The sequence below is a fragment of the Dromaius novaehollandiae genome, chromosome 3 (genome assembly GCF_036370855.1).
Source record: "Dromaius novaehollandiae isolate bDroNov1 chromosome 3, bDroNov1.hap1, whole genome shotgun sequence".
Lineage (NCBI taxonomy): Eukaryota > Metazoa > Chordata > Aves > Casuariiformes > Dromaiidae > Dromaius > Dromaius novaehollandiae.
The window spans coordinates 102,976,118-103,002,963 of record NC_088100.1 but is presented as its reverse complement, the minus strand read 5'-3'; the positions used below and the strand labels follow the sequence as shown (position 1 = coordinate 103,002,963).

Genomic DNA, 26,846 nt, shown 5'->3' with positions numbered 1-26,846 from the left:
CGCTCCTAAGGTTATTTGCTCTCTCAGCTAAAATTATGTGCCTTTTCCTGTAATCTGTCTGATTCATCTTCCAAAAATTAGTTCATGATGTTATGCCTTTCTCCATTAGTCTAAAGAGCCTGTATGTACCAGGTATTTTCTCCACATGAAAGCACTTATTCACTAAAATCACCTGCCTGTAATATAAGTAGGATTGGATTTCAGTTTGCTTTTAGAATAATAGATGACATTTAAAAAAAACATGTAGCTCAGTAAGCAGAGGAGCTAACAAAGCTTGTTTTCCTGGAAAACCAGTCAAAGGTTTTCCTACAACTGCGTCAAAATTAATGTGTATCCATCCATAAGAATAATAATAATCCGTGTGGATTCCCTGGTCTAATAATATAGTTGAGCTCTTTAGGATCTTCCTTCTCTATCTGCTCAGGTTTTTTTTGGTTTTTTTTTTTGGGGGGTGAACTTGTAGGAATGTAATTATTTTTAGGAGTAAGTTAATGGGGGAGGGATGGGGGACTGACAGAAACATACTTGTGATACGATCACTTAAGTTCCATCAGCTCTATGTGAAATAAACACTGTTCTATAAATGAAGTTCTAGGCAACCAGCATGTTCTCAATGGAAAATGCTATTCCAGATGGTTGCATTTGGACTGCCTTGTTTTTAAATTCTTTTTTTGGTATCATCATTGGGAAACTGGCATACCAGGATCCTAGCTAAGCCAATCGGAGTTACAGGTGCACAGCAGCTCCAAAATTCAGGTTTTTTTCCCTTAAAAAATCAGGCAAACAGTTTCTTGTAATTTGAGTTTAGGAACACAAGAGAGTGCTGTGCCATATGGTACCAGGATATTTCTCTTCTGCCAAAAATTTCTATCTCCCCATCCGCATGACCTTTTTTCTTTATCAGTCATTTACAGCAGACAAAACTCTAACCCCTCTACCTAATGTACTTGTACCTTTAACTTTACAAAATTTGAGTGCCTATTATGGGTAGTGCCCAAATAAGACTAGCCATTGTAATTTGAAATCAGTTTTTTTCACAAACGGATTCCTTCAGTATCTGCTGCAAAAAAATCCCAGAGGCAGGTATTCTGCTCATAAGAAAATAGATAACTGAACTTTTCCCTTTCTCCATTTACTACGAAATAAGCAAAATGTAGGACTAATGAAGACTACATTCCGCATAAACAGAAGAGGAATAGGGGCGGCACACTCAGTCTCTGGCAGCCATCAGTTTTAAAAATGTGGTCCTTCCGTTCACAGTACAGCCAAAGAAAGTGTGGTGTTTGGTCTGTGGTGTGAATGAGGTGGAGAGGGCATGGCTGTCCGCCAAACTTGAAAGCAGAGCTATCAACCATTTGTATCAACCATCATGCTATAGAGTGCCCCACCGTATATAAAGCCTTCCATTTGAAGGCTTTCCTGCCTGTGTTTTCAGGCACGGTGGCTTGTAAGGTAGGAGATGTTTGGAAGCAATTCTACATTATCTGGCTGCCTTACTACCTTCCGAGTACACAGAAAGGTGTATCTGGATCCGTACAGACTAAGTCTGAACTGCATAACATTTCGCAGCAGCAAAAAGTTTTGAGAAAAGTTGGAAGTGATTTTTGCAATCATTATCTGTGGTTTTACCTTAACATTTGATGGGATTTCTCTGCATTTTTCTCCCCCTGGAAAAATAAGACAGGGGAAAATCTATTATTCTTATGGATGGCATGTGTCCATAGTCATGGCTGTCGGAGAAATAATGAGTGGTCTGGCAATGAAAACGTCTGTGACAATAACACTGTATGCAGAACTGGTGAAAGCTGTACTTAAAAACATTTCTCCAATATATTTGAAGAGACTGTAAGTACAAATAAATTCACAGAAAAATATTTGAGACAGACAATTCTACACAAACCCCTAAATTGTTTTTCTTTTAAACTGAACAGTTGAGGTCAGCAATATATTTATCTATTGTATTGTGTAAAGCATCCTTTAGTCAAATATTTTGAGGTGCACTACCTATAAGCTTCACTCTGGGGGGTAAGTACATTGCCTCCCCTTTAAAAGAGGAGAAATTGAGGCACAGAGACTAACCTGTCTGTTTTCATGGAATGAGTTATAAGAGAGCCCAAAATAGCAATCACAAATTGTTATATTAGATTTCACACCTTGGGACAATAGCAATTCTTCAGCTTTTGTTGAATTTAGGATTTAAGATTACTCAGGAATTTGACTTCTGAAGTTCTTTGTGCCTCAAAAAAAATCAGCATCTTAGTCAGTTTAAAAAGCATCCTTAAAAATCAATTCAAACACCTTCCGATCATAAGGTAAACAATATTCATTTTGAAAATTAGCATATAAATGGAGACATATATAGTAAATAGGCGTTAATTTCACTCCAAGACAGACAGCTAAGAAATGATACCTTTTCAAAATACCCAGCCAGGTGTTTAAATATTCAATTACAGAATATAAGCAATGCATAGAGCAAATCTGGATTTAGCAAAATTTTTATATGCTCCCCTCTCTGAATGCAAAAATGTGTCTTTTTTACTCTCCTTGGTTTCCTTCTCATTAATTCCCATGCTGTTAGCTCTTTCTTCTTTCTGTACTTCATGTAAAAACTTAATCTGCTGCTGCATTTGTTTTTACTTATGTGTTTTTTTATTTTCCTAATTTTTCTGGTTTGTATTGCAAAACCATAAAGATACAGCTGCTGCAACAAGCTCCCGTTTTGAAGCTTGCCTGCTGCACACATTTTGGAGTCCATCAGCTTTGAATCCTAACGTTAACAAAATGAAATGTAAGGTGTTTTTAATCACTATAATTAATGCTTCTGAATTTTGTTCTTTATCTGTTTTGTCCACAGCTGTGTTGTGCAGAATTTCTTCAATGGACATGTTCTTGTTTCCTCCCAAACCAGCTCAGGAAAAATACTAGGAAATTTGACCCTCTTGACACTTTTTTCTGACATTTAATAACATACCATGAATAAGTCCCTTGGAATTTTAAACTGTCCTCATCTTTCATCTGTGAGTATGTTCAATCTGGATGTCTGGCCAAGATATCAAAATCAATATTCCCTCTGATTTATATCTCAATTTTACTGATTCCAAATACTGTAAATGGAACATCCCAGAAGACCAGCAAATGTTAGTCAAGAGTTTGGAAAGAAGGCTTGTGCTTTAGAATTCATGTTGAAAAGAAACAGCAACTGCTCTGAACTTTGTTTCACCAGGTTAGTTTATTCTAGAATACAGAGGTTTGTTTGTTTGTTTTAAATCATCAGCCACCCATGCTTCATTAATCTCTGCTTAACTAATGATCTGTTTAAATTCAGAAAGTTTACTACACTGGGGTTGTCTCTGAAGGAGAGTACTGCTGTCTAATATCCCAGTATTTCTGTGTGTTTGTTAAACCTGAGACGTGAATTTTGAAAAAACAAAATACTCACGTGGAGAAAATAAACTAAAATAAAACACTGATGACTCAATCATCCCAATATTTATTATTTTTCTTTTTATCATTTAAAGGAATTCTTAAGATCTATTGCCTTGCTAATGTCAAGTACTGAATTCCTCCTTTTTGGCTGGAAGACTTGGCACCTTTCTGAGGTCCAGAACAGGACTTTACATGTCTGTCATGTCTTTGAAGAGACAAGACATGATTTTCCTCAGATATTTTTCTAATTATTTTTATAAAGCATATTTATTTTTCATTATAATCCTCTATGTTTACTTTCAGTACTTTTCCTACTGAGCTTTTCTCTTCCTGAACCTGCACTTCCATGCAGTTTTCTGTGATTCATTAGCAGAAAAGTTCTCAGAAATATAATTTAATTTGCTACAGTATCTTAAAATACTGTGCTGCTATTAAATGTTATCTATATAAATATACTCGGTTGGACTCTCACAGCAATGTGTTAGGCATTTATTGTTACTTATTTCCACGCACAAAATATATATGTATATATATAAAGAAATAGTGTACTGATCTATCTTATTTATCTTCAGCACTTATTATTTCATCAGATAACTAGGACCTGGAATAAGAAAAAAGGAACTCCTTATGGCGCAAATGAGAAATGGCATGAAAACTGTCAAACTTTGGCAGAAAACAATAGAAGAATTTTATTCTTTTATTAAGCTTTGGGAAATGATTATTGAAATTTGATGAGAAAAAGCAGAATGAAATATTAGAAACAATATTAAAAATGGATTCTCAAGAAGCATTTAGTAGCTTTCAAAGACCTGAAGTCAGCACATGCATTGTCAAGATTAGAAATCTAAGAGTTTCCAGATTTCTAGACTAGAGATCAGAGATTAAAAGTACAGTACCTGACAAAAGGGGCTCCATTTAAACTTGAAATATATATTTGGAAACACTGGACTCTGGGTTCTCTGATATGACCATGGTGAAAATCAGAGAGAAGGAAAGAACATGGGGTACCTCCTGAAATTTTTATTGATTGCTTTTAGAAATGCTTTTTTCTCAAATTATGAAACTCTTAAAAAACAAGTATAATCAGAACTAAAATTACTTTGCTACTGGTTTTTAGAGCATGATATTTTGACATTTCTCTGATTCAAACCAACACTTCTAAGGAAAACTTCAGGATAGTCCCTAGACCACACACAGCATTGAAAACCTACTATTATTTCTTTTGAAATATAAATAGAAAGACTCCCATTCATAACAGTGGGAATGCGTCATGACCTTTTGGTAATTTGAAAGTACAAGAGTTTGAAATTGAAATGTATTTGAAACCAGCAATGAAGCTTACAGCCTGCCTAATAATACAGTATTTTCTGTTATTGCATAATGACATGATTTATTTATGATGCTAATGATGAGAGGATCATCATCTTAAGGTAATTAAAATCAGAGTTAAAATGAATCATTTAGAACACCCTGTTACCCATTAACAACAAAGCTAAAATGTTTTCACACTGTATAATTCATTTTTTCTGTAATGAATACACATTATCTAGAAATAGAAAGCTATAGGATTTTTGTAACAGATAACAGGCGCTTTTGTGCCTCTTGATGGTGAAAGTAATTGCTTAGATTTTTCTAAAGACTGAGAATATAAAAATATTTCATAAATATTCAGTAATAGCATGACCCCATAAGCCCCTCAAACCCTTTTGGAAGTCTGAAACAAAATGGGGAAATGATTAATGGGACCCTGTGTAGATGTGAGAAATTACTCTTTTCTACAGCCATGTTCTGAAAATCTCTTGTGTTGCTGCAACTGTAGGTCAATAAAAACAACAGTTCCATTTTGTGCCTGATCCAGATATACTGGTGCCTTATAATGCCTTGCTGAAGAACTAGGTCTCTGCCGCAAGCACAGCCACTTCCACAAGGGGAGGGATTAAGTGGAACTGAAACCAGAACTGCACTCCAGTATCACTCCAAAGTTATCCTAAATAATGCTAGAAAATACATAAAATAACATTACAAAGATATTTTTAAAGGTATTTAATGTATCACAACTACTGTCTCATCTTTTGGAATTGGAGGCCTACATTCCTGTTTTCAAATATACATTTTAAGTTATTGATTTATTAGGTTTCTTTTCTAAAGCTGTTTGTATATGGTGTAATAGTAAAGCTGGTATGACTTTTGGAAAAAAATTTAAATGAAGAATATCTTGAAGAATTATGAAGAATTTTTCTGTTTGGTTTAAAGGAATGATTTATAAAACAAATTTCTATTATTTTAAGTAGCTTCAGTTTGTTAATACTACTGAATATTAAGAAAACCTTTCATTAAGATCTTCGAATTTTCTGATCAGTATCTGTTCAGTAAATATACATATTTTAGAAGAGGGGAGTACAGTAATTTACTATTTTTACCGGAAAATTGTCTCTCTTCCTGACTAGCTAGAAGTAAGTTATTTTTCTATACCTACACCCATTATGTTTATGGCTTATCTGCGTCTCTTGCGTGTTGATCGCTTCCTTTTCTAACAGCCTCCCGCGCCGACACTGGGGGTGGCGAGAGGAGGGACGGGGGCTGTCCTGATCCAACTGGGGAGGGGGGGGGGCACCTAGGCCTTCTCCCGACAGGCTCAGCTGCGGTTATCGCCCTCCGTTTTCGCCAAAGGGGAAACCGAGCGGTTTGTCCCGCGGCGGTGGCAGAGCTCGCTTCCATCGGAACACCGCAATGAGAGGACATAAGATGTCGGGCTAGAGGGACCTCCAGAGGCCGCCGAGTACCTCGCCCGGCCAGCGGGGAAGCCCGGAAACCTGCCGGGAAAGGACCTCCCCGGTGCCCCCGCCCAGCAGCTCGGCCCTCTCGGCGCTGCCTCGCAGGGGCGGGCAGGGGCGGGCAGGGGCAGGGGCGGGCGGCGGCGGCGGCTGCAGCTCTCGCGATGGCTGCCTGGCGCCGCCGCCCGGCCGTTGTAACAGCCGTTACCTGGCGGGCGTTGTTTACGGAGGCGCAGCCAATGGGAAGGCGGGCGGCGTGGGCGGGGCTGGGAGGCCCGGCCAATGGGCGGGCGGGGCGGTGTGTTTAAACGCGGCAGGTGCGGAGCCCGGCCTGGCGGTGCCCGCGCTCGCGCCGCCATGCCCAGCCGCCCCGAGGACTACGAGGTGCTGCTCACCATCGGTGCCGGCTCCTACGGCAAGTGCCGTAAGGTGCGCCGCAAGGCCGACGGCAAGGTGAGGCGAGGGCGAGGCGCCGCGCCGCGCCGCTCTCCGCAGTGTGCGTCACTTTAACGTGCCGGTGGTGCTGCGTGTGCGCCGTCTCCCAACGGCTTTGCGGCGTGAGCGAGCGGGTTTGCCCCCACCCCGCTCTGCTTTGTGTCAACCGCTCTGTAAATCCCCCCTTCCCCCCCACTACCACAGGTCTTGGTTTGGAAGGAGCTCGACTATGGCTCCATGACGGAGGCAGAGAAACAAATGCTTGTTTCGGAAGTGAATTTGCTTCGCGAGCTGAAGCACCCGAACATCGTCCGGTATTACGATCGCATCATCGACAGGAGCAACACGACCCTGTACATCGTGATGGAGTACTGCGACGGGGGCGATCTGGCCAGCCTCATCGCGCGCTGCACGAAAGAAAGGCATGTGAGAGCCGCTTGTGGCGGTCCTAGGGTATCTAGCGTAAAGGATCTTAGGCAGTGGAAAGAGCAAGCTCAGAGCGAGATGTGTCCCTTAATAACCCACGGACAGCTTCAGGTTCCACCTCCTGAACGTAGCAACTCTTCTGAACTGTGAAAGGCTTGTACAAAATCATTATGCTGCTGCGAACTGTGCTAGAGAATGTCACTAGTGATAGGATAACTCTTCCTCTATCCGAATAGCAAAGAACAGTGACCCCTCCTGGTGAGGGGATTTTGGGTACTATGCCGTGCATGACAGTGAAAGCTTCAACAGCAAGTCGCAGCTCTTCTAGATCAGTAGCATAGTCTGTGAGGTTTTTTAGCTTGCCAATGAAAAACACGCATGTTTTTTTCCTAGAATACCATCATGAAAAGTTCCTGCAAGGAAAAAGCAATTTTGAACATACTGTTAAAAACTATCATATATGCCTGCATATTGACCCTTTACAGGCACCTGAGTTGACAAAATTTCACCTTGGTGTAATCTGAAACCTAGAAGTCTAATTATTAAGCATGATATCAGTTTCACGTTTTTAGATTAAACAAGTACATAATGTGTTGCTATGTGAGAACAGTTCAAAACAGAGTTGAAACTGCTCCAAACACATCAGTGTTACAACTTGAGGAGGGTTATGTTACAGTCTGTACTGGCTTGGCTCTCTTGCTGTAAGTTGTTCATAACGGTTTTAGAAACAGTTGACCATATACTGTCCTCTTAAGTGAGCAAAGAGGTAGAACTAATCACAAAGCATCAGACTGATGTTTGTGTTGTAAGCAATGGCAACGCTACATACTTCTGTTTCTGCATCTGTTTTTAGACTCCTTTTTTGGAGGAGGAGAACATTATGGAGATTCTGCAATAAAATTCTAGATGTGTTCCAACATAGAGTTGGACTAGCTGGTAGGCCATACTGCTCACAATTTTTCCCACCTTCCTTTTCTGCTGCAGAGCATAATGAATAATGCTGTCTATTTGAACACTTACCAATGAAAAAAACTTTCCTATTCCTTTTTTTTTTTAGCTAAAAAGAACAGGCCACCAAGTAAATGGATTTTTTTTCCCCCCTTTTAAAATAACCTGTGTAGGTGCTTGTTGCTATTAGCTTTTTTTTTTTTTTTTAAGTGTTGGGGTTGACTGTGGTGAGTAGTAACAGTAGTATTAAAAAAATAAGTTACAGGACTGAAAGAGTGGCAGCAGCTAATTAAATGTGCTTTATATGCTATGGAGGTTACATTTGTTTAAGAATGTGTTTACTTTTCAGGCATTACTTAGAAGAAAACTTTGTTCTCCGTGTATTGGCTCAGTTGACTTTGGCCTTGAAGGAATGTCACAGACGGAGTGATGGTGCAGTCACTGTGCACCGTGACCTAAAGCCAGCAAATGTCTTTCTAGATGGCAAGCAGAATGTGAAGCTTGGAGATTTTGGTCTAGCTAGAATACTGCATCATGAGACCAGCTTTGCCAAAACATTTGTTGGAACCCCGTATTATATGTCTCCAGTAAGTCTTTCCTTCTGTGTCTTATCTCCTCATTCCTTCCTCCGAGATGCCTTCCTTCTTCTGCAGTGTTGGTCTTGGGTTCCATGAATGCTTAGGAGGCTTTAATGAGAAGTTACTAGTCTAAATATGTGACTCCTTCCCCTCCCCTCACCCCATTATGAAGAAGGTATATGTTCTGGAGAAAAAGTTATTCAATTTAGATGTTTCCTTCTCCTTTCTCTCTCATGCTGTCACTACCTTTTAATTCAGGTTGCTCTTTACTACATAAGCTTTGATATATTCTTGGAACCTTACTGCTAGTGTAAGGTAGTTATGTTGCATAGCATTATGGTAATCAGGCTATTAAAGTTTCTCTTGACAGTAGGATTTTAATTTATACTGCAGATGAGGAAGAATAGAGGTATTCTCTGATACTGTGCACTTTGTGTGGGAAACATTAATGTTGATTGAGGCATGGAGACTGGTGCAACTCTTTGAAGTTTTGTACAGTGTGGCACCGCTACATAACTATGGTCAAAATCTTGCTAGTAAGAATAGCTATGGAGGTTAATTAGAATGGAATCTTAAACCCAGTAACTAATGGTTTAATTCTGCCTTGAACAATAGCTGATGCTCAATACTACAATAAGAGAACAATGTCTTAACTAATAAACATAAATTTAAGACTGCTCTTTTTCTTTAGGAACAAATGAACCGCATGTCATACAATGAAAAATCTGACATCTGGTCTCTAGGATGCCTCCTGTATGAGTTATGTGCGCTCTCGTAAGTACACCTGTGTGGTAATGAAAGTAGAAACATAGTTGGTAATGCATATGTCGTTACATCTTGTACAGGTAACTCTTAAAGATTTTTGGACAGAAGTTCTGCATTTTTATTTCCATATTGCTCTTGACACTAGGTAGTCAAAACTAATCTTTGATTGCAGTTTGCTTTCTTAAAGTCTGATGCCCATTTTGAAAAATAAGTTCTGTAAAACTAGTGAAAGATTAAGAAAATATTCTTCTTCAGGCCTCCATTTAGAGCTTACAACCAAAAGGAGTTGGCAGAAAAGATAAGGGAAGGGAAGTTCAGACGAATACCGTATCGCTACTCAGAACAGTTGAATGAACTTCTCAAAAAGATGCTGAACTTAAAGGTAAGAATCGATTACTATTTTTCCACCCATAATTTGATTAAACCTCCAATGCCATTAAACTGAAGTACTAGTTTTCCTTCTTAACTATGAAACAAACTGATCTGGAGTGGTGGTTGCCAGTAACCTTGTGACTAACAAAGCACAATTTTTTTTTTTTTTTTTTTTTTTTTTTTCCTCCTTCAAGTGATATTGCAGGTTCATTAAACAAAGGCAGCAGCTTAGTGTTAGGCCAGGTTTGCAGGATGGCAGAAGACTGTCTGAATACTGGCCTGTATGGAACCACTGAATAGCATGCTGATGGTCTTCTGCCTCCTGGGTTAAAGTGCCTTTGGAATTTGGAAGGGGTTGTTTTGCCTCCCTCTTGGACACTCTGTTTCTCATAGCTAACAGCTCACCTCAAGGGGTGGGATGGGGGAAGAATTTGAGGGGAATAATACTGGATGGGACAACAAAGCTGTAACAAGAAATGAAGATACGGATTTTTCAGGACTTTGACAGGCTTTGGTGTGGAGATGTGTATTGCCTGCAGAACCTACTGACAATCTCCTTTTAGGCTTACCTCCTCATTCAGGCTCTAAGGTGTGGATGTCTGGGCTGGGGGAGCCAGAGTTGCAGCTTCTAGAACTGGAGAGTAGTAACAGCCTCCTTCCTCAGCTGTTGTCTCCTGGTTTAATTAGCATGGCATAGCTTAGCTGCTGCCCTTTCTTAACTTTTTTTTTCTTCAGCTTCTCTTTTACTACTGTGTAGCAGCTCAGCTGGTCTCAACTTGAGATCTACCTTGGCTGGAGGTTCCCTGGCCTTAATGGTACATATTAAAAGATGGAACCTGTTGTTAACTTCTCTCCTTTAGGATTATTGCCGACCCTCTGTGGAAGACATTCTACAGCACCCCTTGATAGCAGACTTGGTGGCAGAAGAACAAAAAAAGAATTCTGATAAGAGAGGTCAGCGAGCGGGGGAGGCAGAGAGGCTGCAGCATTCAGAAACTGCAGTGAACGAGCTGAGACTGAAGGAACAACAGTTACAGGAGAGAGAACAAGCCATTAAAGAGAGAGAGCAACGTTTGGAGCGTATGATATTTCCCTTTGGGAAGGGGGTGGCCATGGGGTTCTAATTTGAAAGAATAAGTGTAGAGGAAGGGAGGGTGGGATGTTTTCAAAGCTTTTGTCCTAACTTACTAATGTATCACAGTCCTGTTGTCACAACCAGAATTCTGTCTTCAGACAAACTAGAGCGCTTGCAGTTGCTCACTTACTCTAGTTTGTTCTTGTTTTTAATTACCAAGATGTACTTGGTAGTTCAGTTCAGAAATAGAAACGCCTGGTGTGGCGTAATTATTCAAAATGAACAATACTTGCAAAAGCATACAGGAACCTTCTCTGACTGTATTATCTTGCACTGTGCAACGCAGATTGCCTTTTACGTATTCTGGCTATGTAAACTAATGTTGGCTACATAAATATGTAGCCTTAAGGGGAGGGTAATGTTGGAGCAAGAATATAGTTCAAAGTGAATTGTTAACTGCTATAATGGAAGTAGCATCCTATAGGTAGCTTATCTGTAAAACAGTGTAGATAGGAGATCCCAACAACCAAGAATCAGCTGCCTAGATAAAATACCTCTCTGCATATGCAGTAGACTCTAAGGCAGTTCTTAACCATGACATATGGTTTTGTGAGCCTGAGTAACAGCTGCCACTGTAAAGAGGTTATTTAGTCATATTTGTCTTCCAGTATCTGGCATTTAAATATTTTATCCAGACATTTCATGTATGCCACTAAGTTAATGTGCAGAATGGAAAGCCACTGTAACTTCGTTTTTGCACATGTGGCAGAATTAAATAAAATGGCCGGCACTTCAGCATACTGATCTGGTGCTTTATCAATGCATTGATTAAGCTTGTATCTGCACAGCAGTTATCTAGCTTTTAGACCTACAGAAGTAGAAATATGGATGCATCAGGCAGGTTACTACTAGCTCTTTCTGCAGGAAAATACACCATGGACAGTCCCTTTAACATTTACATCTTAACTTTGCATGCTACCCTATTTTCTGCTTCCAGAGAGAGAACGAGAGCTCTGTGTTCGAGAGAGACTGGCAGAAGACAAACTTGCTAGGTATCTTACTAACCTATTTATAGCTACCTAGATTAATTTTTTTTCTTTTCCTTAAGACTGAAGATTTTTCTAAACTTCTCTTTTCAAAACAGAGCTGAAAACTTGATGAGGAACTACACTCTCTACAAAGAGCAGAGGATTTTAGCATGTGCAGATGGTACAGGTATGAAAGCATACTACAGGAAGCCACATGCACTGATAGATGTAGGCTGGTATGACCAGAAGAGTGCCCCTGACATTATGCATGCTGTACCAAGTCCTATCTTAAAGAGACAAACACCAATTAGCTCTGCATGGTTTGAAATAGACTCCTGACTTCCTGCTTTGCAGAAAGACTTAATGATGCTCAGCCATGAGAACAACTTACTGTGAGCACTACAGTCTTATTCAATTTAGAAAATTGGATTCTTGTGGTGAGGTGATTGGAGTACTGATTTGTAAACCAAACTCTCAGAGCTGTACTTTTTAAATTATAGATCTATCATCTTTATAGAGCATTGATTAAATTTTAATAAAATTGTGCATGTCTAATCACTTCAGCTTTGGTTCATGAGCTTCTATACACCTCAAGGTGGGAACTGATACTTGTAGCCAGTGATAGAGATTGGACTTCTGCATTATCTAAGCGCTGAAGAATACAAACTGCTGTTTGCTTACTCTAGTTTTATTCACTAGAACAAACAGCTTTGGAAGTGTGCTATGATATTTAGTTGACTCCCCACTGCCCAATTTGTTTTACAATAGTTATGAGTCCAGAAATTTGCTGGAGAGAGCAGGAGTGAAGTGTTGGTGGAATACCGAATGGCTGGGTCCTGAATAGCGCTTCTAGAACCAGAAAAGTTGCAAACACTTTAATATGCAGCAGAAATACCTTGCATTATCTCTAACCAAAACTAAAAAGATCTCTCTAATGCAAGTAAAACCAAGAGTGCATCTCTTTCAGAAGTGCCTATCATACCAGGAAAGAACAGAAGTAAAATGCCACTGGAAGTTTAGTGGTACTTAAGCTACTTCCAGTGTTCTTTTGAGAATTCCTCCTGTCTCTATCTTGTGGTTCTTAAATTTTATTTTCTTTAATATATTAAAAATAAACTTGCTTTGGGCTTCATGATCTTGTCTCTATGCTGGAGGATTGAGAGTAAACATGCTTCAGTATTTGCTTCTGTTTTCCTGCATCTCCCACCCTTTTAGCCTTAACAGGGATGTTTGCCCATCTGAAATTATTCGATAGGAGCCAATAACTTTAGGCAATGCAAAGAAATTAACATAATTATTACAGAGTGACTAGATCTTGCTGGTCTTTACCTGCAGGTCATCTGATTAACCATACTTCTGTAACAGTGCTGTTTGCCACTATTCTGATTCATTCCACACCACTCTAATACTCTCTAAAATTCTCCCTGTCCTGACATGAATGGTCTTAGTGTTCTTCCAACTATCTGTTACCAAGATCACTTGCTTCTGTTATCTGCAATTAGTTATTGTTTTTAAACCTTCATGTTACATAGCAGTTGGTTCCCTAATTCCTCCTCAGTGAGTTACATAGTTCACAATAAAATAGAATACCAAAAACCTTAGTTTCTAGGGCAGTCCTAGACACCTGAACTTGTTCTTTTTGTATAGATTCCCTAACCCTTAAGGAAGGATTAGCATGGTAATACACATGTAGCTTGCTCATACGAAACTCCTGAAGATGCTGAAACATTCACTAGCCTCTTCGTTTTGGTCTTTCTGCCTCTTCTCTGCTTACTGCATCCTTGTGCTACTCCCATGAATTGAAAACTAAGGCCTTAGTGATCAGTAGGATGGCTGGGGCTTCCAGCAAGGTGGCTTCCCCCACCCTCCACAGGAGAAGTCTCACAAAAGCTGACTTTATAAGAGAGCTCAGGTGTTTTAATACCTCTTGGTGGTAGTTTTTCTACCATAATCCATTTTAAAAAAATGCCCCCAAACTATCTTGACTCTGGCAGCTGTATATGCCTGAAGTGTAATTGTATTGGGAAAATTGCTGTTCCAGGAGGCGGCTGGTTATTAATGCATCTAAAAAACTCATTCATCTAGTCAGAGCCAAGCTCTACCTACTTGACTTAATATGGGCCTAGAGTTGGCCTGCCCCTGCTAGAAAGGGGTGGTAACTTTTTTTTTTGTAGCTGAGAGCCTCATACTTTATTTCCTTTTGCATTTGGATTATGTTACTATTTCATGTGGACTTTTTCCAAAGAATAAAACTTATGGCTTGTCTCCTTATTTCTATTATTATTTCCTTAAGTAGAAGTGATCTTCAAAATTCAGCTAAAGCTTTTCTGAAAGCCTTCTATAAGATGGATGATACTGTAAAAACTAGTGGCATGTCTCCTTTTAACACAATCATTTTAAAGACTCTCATTTTTTTCCCTCCAAAAATGTCAAAGAAAACCCACTATGAACTGAAATACATTAATAAATTAAATCCATATGTAGTTAGCAAATTGGGTGGTAGGGTTAAAGAATATAAATAAAGCAATAAATGCTGCAGGATACACTAATTTAGTGCTTTTTTATTGTTTTTTTCTTAAGATAATGTGGTCCTGCTCCCCTTTTCTACAAACAAGAAAAAAGTCCACTTTGGAACTGAAGAGAATGCTGTGTGTCCTGTTAATCTGGAAAACTATCCTCTTTCTAAAGGAAAATGCCGTGATCTCAAAAAACGTCTATATGCTGCAAATCTACGCGCTCAAGCACTGTGTGAACTGGAGAAAAACTATCAGTTAAAGAGCAGGCAAATCTTGGGCATGCGCTGAAGCTGTAATATAAATGTACAGTATTTAACTTTTTAGAGCTGATTAAATGAATAGGAACATATTTGTGCCTCCGTCTGATAATCTGGAACCTGCTGAAAATTTATTTTAATAGTCCTTATACAAACTCTTTTAGTCTATGGCAGGTAGTTCATAAGATTGTATAAAAGCTTATTTTATGAAAATAGTTTTGATACCAAATCAAACAAGCTGAATTGTGTTATTAAAGAAAAAATATTTTGGTCCTCTTTCTGTTCACTGTACATTACTTTTCTGAAAAAGAAAATACCATATCTGGTAAAAATGGGTCATTCTATATCTGGCGAGGAAAACTTTCTGATGAAAAATGTACAGAGATTCATGATCTGTAGGTTAAATTGTTGCTAATCATAATGTACAATTCTCGATAAAAGAAATATTGACACTTTGTGCATTTGGTGTTGGAAAAGTAGCAGGTTTTTGTCTGTGTGTGCTTGTAACTACTTTTTAACTGTCAGAAGTATAAAAAGAGATTTTATGCTATCTCTTTCTACTAGCTGGGTGACCTGTCAAAGCAAGCCCCTTTCTGGTTTAATGGCTTCAACTAATGAATGGGATGGATCAGCTTAGCATAACTGACAAGTTTTTGCTGCCTGGCTCATCCATCAGCTCCTGAAAGGCCTGGTTCAGGGCACAGCATTTGAAGTAAATTGTCAGCTTCAGTTTGTCTTGAAACTCTGATGTAAACTGATCCCCGGGGCTGCTGTCTCGGCTGGGACAACATCCTGGGTATTAGCACCTGGTTTTTGGGGAGGGGCATTGTGTTTTGAACAGCAAATCCTTTTCTTGGTGCCTATGATGTATTTCCATTTTTCTGTTCACAGTTCCTCACCAGATACGAATGGCTTATGGTGGTGTCAGCTTCACAAACTGACTCAGGCTAATGAATTAGCTTTTGGTACTGGGATTTTCTGGCGTGTATTATCTATAATGATTTCTTAGCTATGGGTTGAAAAGCCATGAAACATACATTCATAGAAAACAGCTAGTTTTCAAAGCATTTGTTTCCTTGTTGGGCCTTGCCTGTTATCTAAGAAGGTATTCTAGATGTTTTCTCTCTGGAAAAGAGAATCTCACTTGAAATATAAGTTTGATGTTGCCTTATTTTATGATAAACAAGTACTTATATCACCAAATACTAGTTCTACTATAGTAGATTCTTAATGAGCACCCAGCAAAGCTATCATATTTGCTCGAATAGTGGTTACTGTTTTCACAACAGCCTCTGCTTAAAAGCATCAGAGTGTGCCCATTCTGTTTGCCAGTCTACTGCTACTCTAGTGGTCTTTACCCAGTGGTGGGTGAGGTGGGAAGTGCCTGTTAGCTGTACATAGCCAAAGTAGTTGTGCCATATGGATTGCTGCAGCTTTCTCACTGCCTTGCTTTCTCACCATATTTGTATATTCAGATTTTTTTGGTTCTGTGCCTCAACCCCTTTGTAGAGGGAAAATTTTCTTAAGATCTGCAATGCTGCTTTCAGGTAGATCTTTACTGTATAGCCCATAGAACAGCAAAGGGTAGAATATATGATAGTATTCTACCCTGAAAACATACACTGGATGGAAATATTTTGTTGTATATCTTCTTACCACCCAAAATGCAGGTACCAATTAGTTGAAAGAGGAAATCAAGTAACTAAGAAAATAAATTAGTAATTAATGCTTCAAACGCTTTGAAATGGTAGCTGTTTGTAAGTGTTTTGCTTTTAACAAGACCAAACTAAGAAAATGGCTTGCAGTTTTGTTTTTTGTTTTTTTCACCTCTTGGAACATGCAGATGCAAATAATTTCTGCAGTTAAAACTAGTAAGTTTATCTCCAGATCAGTGCTTGCAGTTTTTCTCTTCCTTTAATTCTCTGGTGACCTCAAGATGGCACTGTTGCTCTGTAATTGTTATCAATCTCCTGTAGTTTATTGATACATTATGAGTACGAAATTTAAGATCTGATTGAAATGTACTTTTACCTTTTTGCTCCAGAAAGGCATAAGTGTGTTGCTGCAAGATTTGCTGCTTTTCTTATGTTACAGGTGGTTTTTTACTCACCTGTGCAATTACTTGTGATTATCTCTGACCTGCTATTTTGCATCTTCAGTTTGTTTTATAAAAACAGTTTAATCAAAATCTTATTTAACAATTACATTATTCTTAGTAAGAGTTGCTAGGGAGAGTACAAACTATATCAACTGTAATGACTATAATAAATGAGAACATCTTAAGATACAGCTGTAGCATTGAACTATTTGAGCTGCATTATCCACAATGTGGAGCAGATCTCTGATCTTCAGCTACCCTGTGTGACATTGGTCCAGACCCTGGCCTGTGCCTTGGGTTCCCATCTGTAGCGAGATGGTCACGGGGAGGTGCTCAGAGGATCCCGTCCGGGTCCTCTGCACTTCTGGCAGAATTTTGGTGGCAGTGGTGGGGATGCAGCCTGTTCCTTATCCCTGGCTCCTGCTTCCCTCGTGTATGTGCAGTGCATGAACTGAACTGGGTGAAAATAACCCATATGCGTAAAACTACAGCCTCCAACTTCGGACGGTTTTGCACGTACTAGGGAATGAAATTTAAAGTAATTTACTTAATGATTAATCTGCTCAACTGTCATGTTGACCAGGCCATTCCATGTGACCACAGTGCCTAAATGGTGTGAAGGTGCTGGCTGGCTTGCTAGATCAAATGTTTAAAGGAAATCAGGCTTAAATATAGAGAATCTTTAATCTTCCTTCTAAAGACAAGTATTCATAGGCCATTTAATCTGTACTATATTGCTGAACAGGTGGAGATAAATCCCTCTGGGATACCTAATTATAAAGTACTTTACCATAGGAAGATTCGCATTTTTGCCTTAGCTCTTGGCAAGTAACCCAGGAGGAAGTGATCTTTTAAAGAGATGGTCCTAATAATGGCAAAAGCTGGTTCACAGGTGCTCCCCAGTAAGAAATGCCTCTAGCAGTCGTGGTCCAAAATATGATTGGATGTAGTAATGGTACAGTGACAGCCTTTGGGCTGCGTCCTTGTCCTCATTCTTCCCTTGCGTAACTTGTCTGAAGCCGGAGAAATCCTAGCAGCTATAAATCTGGTATATTGGGCATGGAAACCAAAGCCTGCCCTGGGAGCCTGCTTAGTAGGCATTTCTGCACCATGTAAGACTTTGGCCTAATTAAGGCTGCATACGGTTTAATCCTCATTGGGTATTAGAAGTGAGTTTTATTTATATATTTACTTTAAAAGCTAGCTAAGAGTTAAATATTAATCTTTACAACATTACAGAGCCCTATAGACCGATAGTGTAACACCACATATTATTATACTGCTTTTCCATTTAATCTTATTTTTAGCCAGATCAGCAATGCTAAGAAGTTACAATACTAGCGGCAACACTGCCTTTATTTGACGTACATTTCTGAAGGCAAAGTATGCTTCTGAGGCTCAGCTGCCACAAAAAGACAGTTTTATTGGAAAAAATCCTCAGTGTACTGCAAAATGGACTCATGCCATTTGGATCTGAGCTTTCAGACTCCACCCACACTGAGTTATTAGATCTGAGATTTGAGGTTGTCACATTCAGTAAGCAGTGGATGTTTAATGGCTTACACAATATGCATTTTTGCACTGTCAAAATGAAAGTGCATAAGTCAAACTGCCGTCAGTCACATGAGGCAGAGAGTTTTATGATATAAGCAGAAAAGAAAGGCCACAGAGATACCTAGAATTAGCTAGCTACAAATACTCTTATTTTTAAATGTAGGTTCTTTCTAGGCAAGAAAATATACCTTAATGTGTTTATGAAAACTTCTGGCTAATTAATTTTCTTTTTTCATTGGTTATCAAAACTCAGCTTTGGGACAGCAGTGAGAATTGAGTGCAAATACTGATGGGAGATGCTTGCTGCCAGGTTATCTGGTTTGAGCAGAGGTGATTTATTGGTTCAGTCACTATTGCACTCTTCTTTACTGTGAGTTAAAATAGTATTATTGGCCTCAATGAAGTATGTCTACTTCACTGGGCAACTGAAACTCTAACAAGGACATGACATGCAGTGAATAATAAATAAATAATGCTGTTTCCTCTATCAACTTTCATATATTTTTTTTGTGGTAAAATTAATACAACATACAGATTTATGAAAATGTGACAGCATTTAATAGGTGCTTGAATTTTTTTTCCATTATTTATACTAGTCTGAAAAACAGTTTTATTTGCAGAGATAGCTACTAAATACTTTTTTACTTTTTCAATAGCTCTTTTAGCAGGTCTTGCTCTTGTAAAGTCAGTAGAAACAAGCTTACATGTAAAACTAATTGCTGCATATGTTTTTGTGTCGGTCCAGGTCCCAAGGACACAACAGAAGCCTAGTGAAGTCAATGACAAGCTTTCCTTTAAACACTTGGCTGGACTTCAACTTAATTATCTTTAGATGTTTGTAAATACTTACACTTGTTAGCTATTCATGGACTAAGAGCATTGCCAAAGACACAGTGGGAATGAACCATCCATCTTCCTCACCAGAAGTGAAGACAAGCCATTTTAGGTAGAGCTCTCAATCTTAGCTTCTACCAAATCAGACTTGCCTTGACAAGAAGTCCCATCAATAGCCCGCTGGCAAACATGGACGTCACAGACCTCTCTGGAGCTGTATGTAGCATTAGGGAACAGTGAATGCATTTTTGCTGCCTGTAATGTGTTTTATCATCCAATTACAAAGAGAAGCAATATTATCTGACCTCTCAGCTCTTCACGGGCCATCAGGATGCACTCCACTGCCCCAGAGCTAGATGACTAGGTCATCCAGGAAGTTCAGAAGATGCTGCCTGACAAATAAAAGTGTTAAAGTCAGTGACCGACTTGAGTGCTAACTACCATTTAAAGTCCTTTCTGACTGCTATTAATCAATCTTTAGATGCCACTAGGGAAAGATAATACGGACTTTCTGAGACTTGGACCATAACATAAACAAAGCCACCAGGGCAAATGGCAGATCACGACAGATAATGATTTCCTGGGAGGTGAAGCAAATACCTCATATGGCAATGATCCAGGTAATTAGCTTGCACTGGATTATAAGTACTTTGTGGTCGAAACTAAAAGCGGGAGGAAGCATTAGCGTTAAAGAAAATGATAACATCAGGGAAGTATTCAGTTGACTGGAAAAATAACATATTTTAGAAGAATTATTACAGACTAACCCTTAGGGCAGATGCAAAAATTTTCTCCCCAGACAAACTGAAAATTAGGAATCCCAGGTCACCATTGTGCCAATTTCTAGAGGGACAATTGTGATCAGAGAACTGCTGCTGGATGATGCACTCAAAGGGATCTGTCTGCCTGCAAGGCCGGCACTGGGATCTTGTTCTCATCACGCTTAAGGTCATTTTTCACCAACTGTGATTTAGCCAACTTCAGCAATGTGATTGGCACAGATCAGCAGTGTGACAAGTCCAGGTGAGCAACCAAGAATGTGTCACCGAACGTCTGTAAGAGATTCAGTGAGTAAAGTTCTCTGCTCCAATTTTGCCACTCTTCTTCAAAGCCAAATTCCTGTCTTAGTGCCTGAGGTCTCCAGATGAAACTGGAGGCTCTAAGGACCTTGCCTCTGTGCAAAGTCATATTCAGTGGGGTTCCATTTGTTATCGAAAGGGGAAAGGGTATGAAACTGTATTTTCTAGTTACTGGTCTTAAGTAAAGGACTGAAAATTGGATCCTGCATTGCCTAAGTTCAGGGAATTCCCCTGAGCAGAGCACTGGAAACCTGGTTTCAGAGGCCTGGACCAGAGTCTGTGTGTGTACAACCAGAGCCTTCACTTGCATGTGGTTTTAATTTCTTTCCATGTTCATTTTGCAGTCTCACTTTCTGGCTAAGAGACTCCCAAGGCAGACTAGTCTTGTAACACTGCTAGTTTGCACTCGCTGCTGGCATGGCAGTGGGGGCAAACCAGACAGCTGGGTGTTGGAAAGAAGTGGTGAGTTAATCAGGGCCTTGGAGGCCCGGTCGTCTGAGTGCACTTGTGCTCCAGGGGATGAGCTTAATGGCATGGCAAAGCCCAGCCCGGGAACTCAGCCCTGAGTTTGTGCCAGGCAGTAACCATCACTCCCATTTTCAAATTTGGTCCTGCAGTAACTTCTTATATAAAATCCTAGAGTCTGGCTCAAATTGACCAGATATTCTAGTGCTCACTTCCTTTTTTTTAACCCTCGTGAATTTTTATAGGTTAGAGTTCAGCTTTAAAGGCCGCTTTCTAGAAGTGAAATAGTGCTTCCTTCAAGGGCTTTTCTAAGCTTGATGTAATTGCAGTGATTTGCAGTGTTTGCAAGTGGCGGGCCATATTTGCATTGTCTCTGTCGCATGCAAAACTCCCCATCAGAAATGGGAGCTGTCTCTAAAGACCTGCTCCAGGCCATACTGGCTCCAGGTCCTGCTTCTGCACCCCTTACCAAGCTGTTTCTCCACAGTTTGAGCCTGGACAAACAGTCAACTTTCTTGAAGAATTTTCTCCTTTATAAAGTGGGATTGAAGAAATCTATATACAAGGGTGAAGTTCTTTCAAGAAAAAAGCTATGTAGATGCTGAATGCTGCTATTTAGCTATTCACAGCTTTGGAGTTACTAGTGGACATGTCATAAGGGATATATTGTATATAACCAAGTCGTCATTGGCACAAAGTTGAGGGAAAACAATATATGTTTTGCATGGATTGATTATTGCCACTATTATCATGTGAACATGTATTACCATAGAATCTATATGAGCTTTAGTCCTGATCCAGCATCCCACAGTACCAGGCTGTGTACAAATATTTTTAGCAATCTCGTGGCGAGATCACCCATTGTTCCTTTACAGAAAACCAGAAGCATCAACAAGAAAAGCACTGCATAAAGTCAAATTTGTGCAGTGGTGAGGACAACAGCTTTCATCATAAACAAACACAGAATTGTCTTCTACTCTTCCTTTATTAACCAAGCACAGAACAATTAGTCTCTTCGCCCATTTATAGGCTCATTCTCCCTGGTGACTCAGCCGCGGAAGACTGGAAGCCGCTCTCTTCTTTGGTGCCAGAGGAACTCCTTATTGTGCTATAAATCATTCCGTTGTGTTTCAACCTCAGGAGCACTGAGCAATGGGACGGGTATCCCATGTCAGCACCGCGTGTCCCTAACTGCATGTAACACGCTTCAAGACCCTGGCTACTGGTGAGGTCCTTTCTTGCTCTGAAGACTACCATAATAAATACGTGAAAAGAACACTAGACATTTTTCAGCCTGGGAGTTTTTCTAAGGAAACTATATTTGGGGCTTGCATTACTTGGCCGGGAGGTTTCTGTTTTGTTTTAACCATGTAGCTAGTAGAAACCAACCCACACTCAGCGCTAGCTGTGCTTCTGCTTTGCTCAGCTATTGGGTCATTCATAAGCTATCGATGCAGGGCACTAGGTAAACTGGAAATCTTTCTGTGACAACACCTACCCCTCTAATTTTTTTAATTAATTTAATACCAGTCTAAGTGCAGACTGACAGCCCAGTTGCCTGGCTCCCTCCCTTCACAGGAGAGGAAATTCTCCCTGAATTGGCAGGGCGAGACTGGCTCCGTATGCAGCCGGTGCTGTTTTCTCACTGAGGTTGCTCAGATTAGTGTCACACTTGGTTGTTTGTTTTAGGAAGTGCTTACTTCTGCAGAAAGGGGAAGGATAATTTTAGGTAATTTTATATAGACGATTAAAGAGGTACCAGATGATAATATCTAATATCCCACAGTGACTTGGGATGGATTTAGAGTGAAGAGCTAAAACACATTAAACACCGTTTCCTATTGTGTACATGTAGAGCAACTCAGTCTCACAACACCCTTTCCCCTTTCTAATTTTGTCTGAGCTAGTCCTGCCTTGGTGTAGGAGTCAGAGTGTTTTTCTAAACAACAGTAATTACAGCTACTTGGGATTTCATTGTCACTTGTCTGAGTCAGTAGAAACATGAACCCTAATTCACCACTTCTGGAAGCAAAGGATTTCCATGTAATTGCTTTTGCGAGGTGCATGCTGTAGAGGAGGATTCCCATTTAGGACCCAATCCATTCTGTTTCTCTGAGTTTTAGGGAAACCTTTTTGCAAGATTAGGGCCACAGATCCGAACAAAAACTCCACCTACCTCTTCAGCTTGTATTTTAGGGCCATCTCTTGGTAGCATATTAGTTCACGTTTTTTCTTTTGCCCGGATCCTTGTTAATGTTTTATTTACCTAGCCCACCCCTGAAACATTCCCAATATCTGGAGCTGAGTGTTTGTGCTGCTCTTGCTAGAACACACTGGTAGGCAGGGAGTGCCAGACCGCAGGGCTAACGTACGGGGGAATGAGGTGGCTTCCCCACCTTCTGAAGCCTTTCCATCACTGCTGGCTAGCTTTCAAAAAGGCATTTCCTAGTTTAGGCAAGACTCTCTCATGTGAGAATCTTTGAGTCAGGTTTTAAGGTTATTTCAATGCTACAAATGATGAACCTTTGAGCAATAACTCATGAACTTGGCCTTGAGATTATCTGTAAGTTTTGCTTCCACTTCCCTTAAAGCATCTGTGAAGGACAGGGGATTCCCAAAGAAACCTGTTCTTTTTGGCAGAATATATCCAAGTAAAAGCTATCAGCTTGCTCTAGATAAATGCTGAGCATTTTCCCCATCCCCCAGCTGACAAGTCTGCTAAGTTTCAGGCCTGGCTGACATCAGTAGGATGATAATGTGGGTGCTCAGCAGCTCTGGGAGGCATCTGCTGTACGTCAGACGCTGATGAACTGAGAGGTCTGCAAACAAGTAAGGAAAGTTGCTGCAGTATGCAAAGCTGGGCTGAGATTATAAGGCTTTGTCCTTGGATTGCAAATGCAGGAGGAATCCTGGTCCTATGGGAATCATTGACTTTAATGTGGCTTGGGTTGCATACAAAGTCCTGGCTTTTTGATTTAGGGTGTTTGTTTCCAAACCTCTTCCCTCACCATCCCTTGTTTCTGCTTTCTCCAGGGATGATTCAATGGAATAAGGTCACATAAGTTTAACACCCATCCAGCAAAAACACTTGAGGACAGACTTTAAACTGAGCAAGTATTTTATTATTTCCTGAAGAAGAATGTTTTCATGAAGTGATATCCTTATGGCTAACACAAATAATATGTATCTTATTAATGAGCCATTTCAGCTAATGAGAAACTTGTAAAAAAGCCCCCACTGTCCCAGCAATCAAGTGAGTCTGTCAGAAAGAGCCAGGAAGCTTGGATTTAGTAGAAATAGCTAACTGCCTGTTATTTGCTTTTGATTTTTTTTTCTTGCTGTCTTTGCTCCATTTTTGCCTGTTTGCTTCATCTCTTTTGTATTTTTCAGTCGCACTTGTTTTTTCTCTGGAACAAATAAACCCCTAGTTCTCTGAGTTTGACCACTATGCTGATTACACAACACTCTCTCCACCATCAGGCAGCCAACAGGGTGTTCCCAGGACTTAAGAAATCAGGAATCTTGCTCTTAACTTTCCTACTGAATTGTATCTGCAGTGTGCAAGTGTGTGTGTGTATGTGCACAAAACTGACGCCTCTAAAAGTCATTCAGTTAGAGGGAAGATGGTCACATTCGTAATTGCCCAGTTGGTGTGCAACAGATGCCTGTGTACATTTTATGCTGCAGTTGTGGTCACTGGAAATTTCCCAAACTCAGATTCATTCCAAGCCATCTTGGAAATGCCGCTACTTCCCCTTTTCATTTTAAAAGCAGCATCCTGGGGAATTTTTAAGAGGGGTGAAGAAGTGACTGATCTCACTGAAATTGCCAGGAGAAGTAGATAGCAGCACAGAAATTAGCAATGCTAAATGCCGGCCAGTATTTACCTTGGGTATCTGAACACTCTTTTGATGGAGAGGAGCATTGTATTCTCCTCGGTGCTTTGCTACAGAAGCATTTCTCTAGCAGTTAAAAAAAACAGAACAAAACAAAAAAGCAGGCTTAATTATTAGCTGCCGTGCCACCTCGGTGGCTGCAGCAGGCCGCGTGCAGCCGTCGCAGAGCCTGGCAGGCTGGCACACCCACGGGCTGCGCAGGCAGCGTCTGGCGAGCAGGTGCTGGAGGCGACCGTTCCCCTCTACGGGGGACGTCTCTCCTGGATAAAGTGCTGTGCACCAGTGAGCACGAGGAGCCTGTGGTTGTGTGCATGCTGTCCCGGAGGCCCAGAGGGACAGATCCATGCCGGGCTTCCTGACTGGGTGCAAGAGTTAATATGGAAACGTGAGGCTGGGCTGCCTCCGCGTTTGGGGTTAAATGGGGGCACGTTGCTCAGGGTACCTGCGCTGAGCCTTGAACGCCGTGGGCGGCTGCGCTCTGCCTGTGGCGGGGAGGGTTGGAGGCTGCAGCCGCTGGCAGCCAGCCCGTGCGGGTGCTTCCCGGAGTGGCACGAGCCCCAGCACCACTCACAGGCCCCTCTCCAGGCCCAAGGAGGCTTTCCGGAGGCTGAATGTGACCCCCGCTCACCTTTGCACCCATGGCTGCGTTAGGTGCTGTGCCAGCTCTTGGGTTTTGACTGCCAGAGAGGAATGCCAGCCGATACGGTCCTGTGCCACCCGCGCTGTCCTCCAAGTGGCACAATAAGGCTGTGTGACATGGACGCAGCAGGTGAGCGATGGCCTAAAAAGGCAAAGAGGACGCTGTGGTATCTGCTGTCACCCCAGTAGAAAGCAGGGTCATCGGCCCGGTTGCCAGCAGGAGCACCCACGCTAGTGCTTCTGCTGCTTACAGGCTGCGACCAAAGCCTCCAGGCATCCCAGCTGTCACGTGGGAAACATTGGTCCCATTTAGACATAAAGGTGTTGACTATTATTTTAAACAAGCATAGAAGCTCTGAAGACCAGCTTGGCAAAGATCTACTAAGGCATTGATTTCTGACTGTTTAGACGGTAATGAATAAGTGATATAAAATATAGATTAACAACCTTGGTATGCTGGGATGCTGCTGTCAAATAAACACACATCCTGCTTTTTTATGTAGTCCTTGTTTTCAAGGAGAGTATCTTCCTACAGATAAATTTCGAAGAAATTAAACAGATAGGCTTTGGTTTATCTAATTGGCAAAGGCACAAAACATGTCTATTACATGTAGCTAATAAAAACTGAATAAGCATATTCCTCGAACTTTAGTTGGCACTGTTCATGCTCCTAAGGTTATACACAGTTTAGCTGCAGGTTTTTACACAAGAGCTTGACATAAGGCAGGAGAAAGACCTTTATCCCCACCTATTAACTAACCAGATAATATACATCGTTAGTCAATAAGGCAATGGAGCACGTATTTCACAAACAGATTACTCAGAAACTTGACAGACGAGTCCTTCCTAGGACAGCCACAGTAACTGCTGTATTTAATAATTGCTTTGTCATCTCAGCAGTGGTAGAAATGGGTTCCCTCCATTGGCTCTGCAGCTACTGTGGCACCTCATTTAATCAACCCATGCTGCTATGAACTTTGTTTTTCCAAACGTTGACAGGAAAATCTGGGTAGATATAAAGCAGGCCAACACAAGTAAAGCTCTCAAGACGCGATGTTGCTAGTCACTGTTTTGCTGTGTGAATAGCCATTCTTGACGAACGGCACAGAATTAGCTTATAAGAGTTTTGGATCAAATTTTTTGAAAACTCATGCCTAAAGTGAAACTCTTCCATCCTTAATTGTCTACATGAATGACCCGCTTTTCAGAAGCAGACACCAGCTTCTGTTTGCTTCTGAGAGAACGGCTAGATGCCCAGTAGCTTAAATCAAAACATTTCCTCTATGCATGTGATTTGGCTCGGACACACAGCTTTGAAAAATTGCAGCTCTGGTATAATGGTATGAGCATTAGTATCAGCAGGAAGGGTCACTGTATACTACTCTTGCTTCTAACATTATTTTATTTGTGGCATTAAAGTCACTTAACTCATCTGTTTTAATGATACAAATAAATTATTAAAAAATAACTTATAATGGGCAGAACTAACACTTGGGGGCAGGAGTCACCTAATTAGCCTCTAACTCCATACCTGAGCTACTCACACCAGGCTTTCTTTATAATCAGTGGACAGAAACGGGCACTCCAAGGATGGGATTCATCTGATCAAGTGTATACAACTGTGGAAGGAGATAAAGCACACTGCAGGCTCCTCTGGCAAAGCTGATTAGAGCTCTGCTAG

General features: G+C 40.6%; 1 protein-coding gene across 1 annotated transcript; it reads left to right on the top strand.

Moving 5' to 3' along the window:
• Positions 1–6,467: 6,467 nt before the first annotated feature.
• On the top strand, positions 6,468–14,876 carry NEK2 (NIMA related kinase 2). The gene is made up of 9 exons (XM_026111246.2): positions 6,468–6,653; positions 6,840–7,057; positions 8,359–8,596; positions 9,279–9,361; positions 9,608–9,734; positions 10,585–10,804; positions 11,797–11,851; positions 11,944–12,014; positions 14,408–14,876. Exons 1-9 carry the CDS (start codon positions 6,483–6,485, stop codon positions 14,629–14,631), a joined length of 1,407 nt encoding a protein of 468 aa, XP_025967031.2. The 5' UTR covers positions 6,468–6,482; the 3' UTR covers positions 14,632–14,876.
• Positions 14,877–26,846: the final 11,970 nt, after the last annotated feature.